The 6073-nt window shown below is 41.7% G+C and overlaps 1 protein-coding gene across 1 annotated transcript; it reads left to right on the top strand.

The window, feature by feature from the left end:
* The first annotated feature begins 433 nt into the window (after positions 1 to 433).
* srsf5b (serine and arginine rich splicing factor 5b) lies at positions 434 to 5994 on the top strand. The gene is made up of 8 exons (XM_026341447.1): positions 434 to 547; positions 873 to 1020; positions 1602 to 1672; positions 1789 to 1902; positions 2191 to 2263; positions 3605 to 3678; positions 3762 to 3869; positions 4460 to 5994. Exons 2-8 carry the CDS (start codon positions 895 to 897, stop codon positions 4770 to 4772), a joined length of 879 nt encoding a protein of 292 aa, XP_026197232.1. The 5' UTR covers positions 434 to 547; positions 873 to 894; the 3' UTR covers positions 4773 to 5994.
* The last annotated feature ends 79 nt before the right edge of the window (positions 5995 to 6073 follow it).

Genomic DNA, 6073 nt, shown 5'->3' with positions numbered 1-6073 from the left:
TCCACAATAAAGTTTCTACTGTGCTCCATTGAGTAAGAATCAAGTCAATCATTTGCCAATATGGAGGTACATGTAATCAAAGGGCAAAGGTTGATTAGACTGTAAAATGACCTGCCTGCGGAGCTTTAGAGCTGTGGTATAATTTTATTTACTTATTTAAAAACAATTATTTCTATTTTAATTGTAAAAAACGATTATTTCTTCTATTTATTTTTAAACAATGCCCTTTGTTTTTATAGTATTTCTCATTAAGGCCTGCCGCTGCTGCTCTTTGTATTTCTATCATAATATCTGAGAGACACCTCGTGGTCAGGCACGGAAACTGCAGGACACGCAAGCGGAGTGACGTCATGTCCGTCAGCGCTACGGCCGCGCTTCGGCTTTTTCCGTGCTCTGCAGTGTCGGCTGACGTCACGCGTCACGGGTTATTTTCGAGCGTCGCCTCCTCCCTGGACCAACGGCAGAGACGCCATTTTGTTTGATTGTGTAGTCAACGGTCACTGTCGACCTCCAGCCAAACAAAGTACCAACAAAACTGCTTTAAAAGGTACGTGTGCGGCGATAGAGATGCATCATAACGATAACGTGCACATCGTTATTTAACTGTGTTAAAATCGGTTAGTCTGCAGTGTATATGTAGCTAACGTTATCTTAAATTAGCTAGCAACACGGTTAGATTTGGTGGCTAACGTTAGCTAGCTAGCAAGTCTTCCAGTAGGCTAACGCTAACGTACCATAACGACACGGGTCTAAGGTAAATGGGTCATCTGTTAATTTGACGTTATTTAGTCGTTAATCCTCAGTTAGCTTAGCTACCTAACTGAGAATTGCGCTAATGTAATGTTAACAAGAGAACGCTTGTCTGCATCTAGAAACAATACCAACATCATCAAAATGAGTGGATGTCGTATCTTCATCGGCCGGCTGAGCCCCTCGGCCAGAGAGAAGGACGTGGAGAGGTTCTTCAAAGGGTATGGTCGCATCCGAGACATCGACCTAAAGAGGGGCTTCGGATTTGTGGTGAGTGGCATAGTTGGATATAAGTAGGCCGCAGTAATACAGCACGGTCAGTGTACTCAAAGCTAATCTATCTTGATTTATATACACAGTACTGTACAGCTAAGGTTGTGTCTTAAACTGAACTTGTATATATTTTAACGAAATATTGAACGTTGTGTTGGGTTTTTGTATGCCAGATTTATAACATAATTTACTAACTCACATGGAGTTGCAGTAATTGCAGATGTCACCTGGAGACACGGGAAATTTAGCAAGCTCTTAACTTTTTTTAATTAAAAAAGACGATATTCGAAGAGGTTTGTTTAATGTAGAAATATACTTTAAAACATATTGTAATGCGGATCGTTTTTGCAAAAGGCTTTCGTGGTTCTGATTCATTGAACAGCTTGGCAGCAATGCAGAAAAATCCCTTGAGCCCTGCCCTTCTAATGAATCAAGGAAGGCTGTAGTCAGGTGAATCAGTAGGTGAACATGGGTGGAGCAGGAAGTGAGAGGTGTGGGAGAAGTGGAGTGATTAGCTTTTGAAATTCATGGTAGTGCTAGGTTGTTCCTCCAAACGAAAATCTTTCTTTTTGCTGTAGGAGTTTGATGACCCCCGAGATGCTGAAGATGCAGTTTATGAGCTTGATGGCAAAGAGCTGTGCAATGAAAGGTAGGAATTTCTATTCTGGTTAATGTTAATACAATTCAGTTTTCTTTAGTTTCACTTCAGTTACTCCCAAGCTTTCAAGAAATATTAAATAATTCTCCCTTTAAAAAAATTTTCAGGGTGACCATTGAGCACGCCCGCGTCCGTCTGCGAGGTGGTCGTGGTCGGGGTGGGAGCAGTGGAGGAGGGCGTTTTTCTGATCGCTATGGCCGGGGCTCCCAGAACAGTCGGAGGTAAGATGATCCACACCACCCCTGGTTTTGGTAACAGCAGTTTAGATGATTCATGACAGTAAAGATGTATTTAACTTAATTAAAACAAGGACGGAACTCAAGTAAATTAAAATCTCTGTAAGTATGTTTAAACATTGTGAAAGCTCAATTGTTGGATTATTGAATCTCATTTTTGTAATAGCTATTTACATAATTGTTTCTCATGAGTAACCCAGTTAAATTGGGTTGTATCAGAGCCCTACAGTGCTATCAGTAAAGATATTTATTTGTTTTAACATTTTCTTTCAGTCGAAACCCTCCTCCAATGCGCACTGAGAATCGCCTGATTGTGGAGAACTTGTCCTCTCGTGTCAGCTGGCAGGTTAGTATTACCATATGTTTTTAGACACGACAAGCCTCTACCAGCTGCAGCATCACAGATGTTATTACTTTTTACTTCCAACAATCTGCCACCAGCAACATACATATGAAGTTATAGAAGTGATGCTAAACAAAAAACAGACTCTGTTTCCAAATCAAACCAAAGATAGACTTGGCTTGCTAATATGCATCAATAATCTATAAAGCCCAAATTGTTTTTGTTTTGTTTTTGTTTTTTTTCAAAAGCATTGCTCTTATTAACCTGCATTTCATGCAGTCAACTAATAAGTCAGAGTAGTAACAACAAAACAGTTAATTTGTTCCTGTTTTCAAATTTTAACCAATTCTTCACCCCTTTATTTGCCAGCCTGACTGTTGTGTCATATGGAAGAGCTCGCTTATGGTGGAGTTAACCCCTTCTGGGTCCTTCTGTCTGGGTTGAGCCTGTGGTGTCAGCCATTGTGTCCTACTCCTAGTTGACGCCTGCTGGTCTTGTGAGCACTCGCTCCACACTAGAGGCGCTGGCGGCCCCTTCGCTCGCTTGCAACGCCTGGTGTGTGGTTGAGAGCGAGAGAGAGGAAACAGAGTTGGCAGAGAGAAAGGAGAGCAAAGAGTGAGAGTCGATGGTGGTGGCGTATTGATCGATGGTTCGTTAATTTGAGGGGCTTCGATCGATCGATATCCCCCCTCCCTTCCCCCCTGTGGTGTTCCCGCACATCGTGAGAGAGTGTGAATTCCTCCCAGGTGCCCGTGGATTTAATCTGCTGTTATCCCGAGGTTATGGTGGGCTCGGAGAGCCTGCGGCCCACCTCAAAGGGCTTCGCTCTCAGGTAGTAGTTTCCTCTCTTCCACCCTGTTCACTCTCTTTATTGAGGTGGGGTGCCGAGACAGGGGCGCTTCCGGCGTGGAGCCCTGACCTCCTTGCCAGGGAAAATGGGGCTCTGAGTGCCAAATGCTGCCCAGGTGGCGCCACTGCAGTTCAGTTCATCCAGATGGCGTTCATCCTTCTGTAGTTGTAATGAGCAGTGGGTCCAAGCTTTTCAAAACTGTTGCAAATACCTGTCCAGTAAGAGCATTGGTCAAAATTAAATGATATCTAAATTGGCACATGTTTACTTTTTTCTAAGGTTATGTAGTCTTGTAAAAAACATCCTGTTGAAAGTCTGGCTGGTTGAACAGTTTTTTTTTTAGGTTCTTGGACTCATCCTCATCTGCAGTAGCCTGTGTAGTCCTCTCAGAGAATCTAACCATCTCTCTTTTGAGGTATATCAGCCCTGTTTTGTCTCAGCCTGTGATTGTGTCCCGAGCCTCTCCGCGAGTTGACTGTTGTTTACCTGTGTAGGACCTGAAAGATTTTATGAGACAAGCTGGAGAGGTGACATTCGCTGATGCACATCGCCCCAAGCTCAACGAAGGGTAAGACTGTTATCTGTGTTACCTCGATCTGAATGAGTCTTGTGTATATTGTCACTAATAATATGTTGTTGTTGTTTTTATAGGGTTGTTGAGTTTGCCTCTTACAGTGACCTGAAAAATGCCCTTGAGAAACTGTCTGGAAAGGAAATCAATGGCAGGAAAATCAAGCTCATTGAAGCAGCAAAGAAAAGGTGAGTTGTCTGCAGGAACCTCCGTATACTAGAGTAAACACAGTACACTTCGACTGTAGCTAATCCAGTTGTTTTGCCTACGATCGTCAATGCAGAGATGATTGCAATTTATTGGTGTTTTTTTGACTGTGCTTTTACTGTGAAACAGAGTTCTCTGATCATTACACATTGCTGTAGGGTTTTCTGTGATCGTATTCCTTCTTCCAGTCAGGTGGTCAATCTTTCTTACTCTGTAATAGATTCTTCTAATTTTATAAGCTTTTCTGTATAAAACAAATAAGACCTATTAGAAAATGTTGATTCTGTGAGGGAATGTCACAGTCTGAGAAGCAGGAACACACGTTTGAGTTAAAGGAGGATAAAAAAGCTAAAGAAAATTAGAGAGATGACTTTAGAATATAGACAGTAAGTTTAGATAGGTTTGGCTAAATAAACGAATTGTGCCAACCATGATGTTTGAACAGTACAGAAAACAAATCTGTATATTAAGCTTATTCTAAATGTACTATTTATTTATTTATTTATTTATTTATTTATTTATTTATTTATTTATTTATTTATTTATTTATAATAAACTCCCTCTTTCCCAGGTCAAGAAGTCGATCCCGGTCTGAGAGCTCTTCTCGCTCACGGTCTCGTTCTCGTGGCCGCTCTCCATCACGCTCCCCCAGACGCTCCCGCAGCCCTGCCAAGGCCCACAACCATTCCCGCTCCCGCAGTGTCTCTCCTGCTGGTGGTGCATCCCCAACCTCCAAATCCAAGGAGCCTGCCAAACGCTCCTCAAAGATGAGCAAATCTGCAACGCCACCCTCCCCTCCGCCTGCTCAGAGAACCTCCGTCTCCCGTTCCCGCTCTCGTTCGCGCTCCCGCTCTCGCTCTCCTTCTACTGACAGCCAACGCTAAAAGCTTTGTTTAGGTTTTAGAGGAATCGACAGTAGAAACAAGTTGTTTCAGCAGCAGAATCAGCTTGGAGGAGTTGGCTAAGTGGAGCTCCCATGATCCCTCATGTGACAATGATGAAGAGACAAGTTTTTCCTCTAGTAAGGTTTGGTTTATACTGTCTGGGATTTTTTTTTTTTTTTTCTTTTCCCCCATGAAAAGATAACAGTTAAATAAGAATAATTGAATTGCTTTCAAGAATGGACAAAAAATGTATTTATCCTACAAGGCTGCAGATCCAGCACTGCGTTGTCCCCAAAATACCTGAACCGAACCAAACCGCTGTTTAGATTTGCTGTTATTGGGCCTGAAAGAACACAGAACAACAAAACTTCAAAGAGGGAATCTGTCTTTCTCAGCAGTCCTGGGATGCTTCTGAAACATGTTTGACCACATTCTTTACTTTTTGTGATACTTTTGTCTGTCAGTGGGAGAAGTTTCAACTACTTCATATATTTGTCGTCATCACTCGTGTGTTCCAGACCCTTCCGCATCTTCCCCCGTTTCGTGACCTGCTGTACCTACCGTGTGTGTGTGTGTGTGAGTGAGCGAGTGTGTGTGTGTGTGTGTGTGTGTGTGTGTTTGTGAGTGTGAGATCAAACTAGGATGCTTGCATGTGCATTTTCTATTGTTGGACATATTTTATTAATTCTTAAAGCTCAAATAGAAACCATAATTACTGGCAGTGGTGGCTTCTCTATCAAGAACACGTGTGTACAGTTAAGCCCCTTGTTAAACAACTGTACAGTAGTCATTTTATGGTTCTGACATTTTCCCACAGTGACAACAATAATTTGGTTTGGAGATGTACCCGGCATTTGAGGAGAAGGTCACTGCTTTGATTTGCGTGTTGCTTACATAATGCAGTCTTGATTATTGTAATGAATATTTTTATTTTTGGTTTGTGTACAACACTGCACCCTTTTATTTTACATGTGTATAAATGTAATTCCAAGAATACATGTTGGTACTGTGACTGATGTTACTATGGTTCAGATGAAAATGTAGACGGGAGTGGGGGGGGGGGGGTAGATTTTTGTACATAAGGATTTTATTTTCAGTGGAAAAATATGGATATTTGTATGGTGTAGGAAGACGACGGACTCAGCATTTTAAGAAATCATCAATTTTGTGTTTATCTGTGATTTATAATGAAACATTTACAAATAAATTTACAAGTTACCAACCAGCAATTCAGAAAATATTTCAAGTAAATATCAAAAATTACAGGGACTCAAAATGGCTGCCCTGCATTTGCTTCACGT

The sequence above is a fragment of the Anabas testudineus genome, chromosome 24, assembly GCF_900324465.2.
Source record: "Anabas testudineus chromosome 24, fAnaTes1.2, whole genome shotgun sequence".
NCBI classification, from domain to species: Eukaryota; Metazoa; Chordata; class Actinopteri; order Anabantiformes; family Anabantidae; genus Anabas; species Anabas testudineus.
This window is presented reverse-complemented; position numbering and strand designations above follow the sequence as displayed.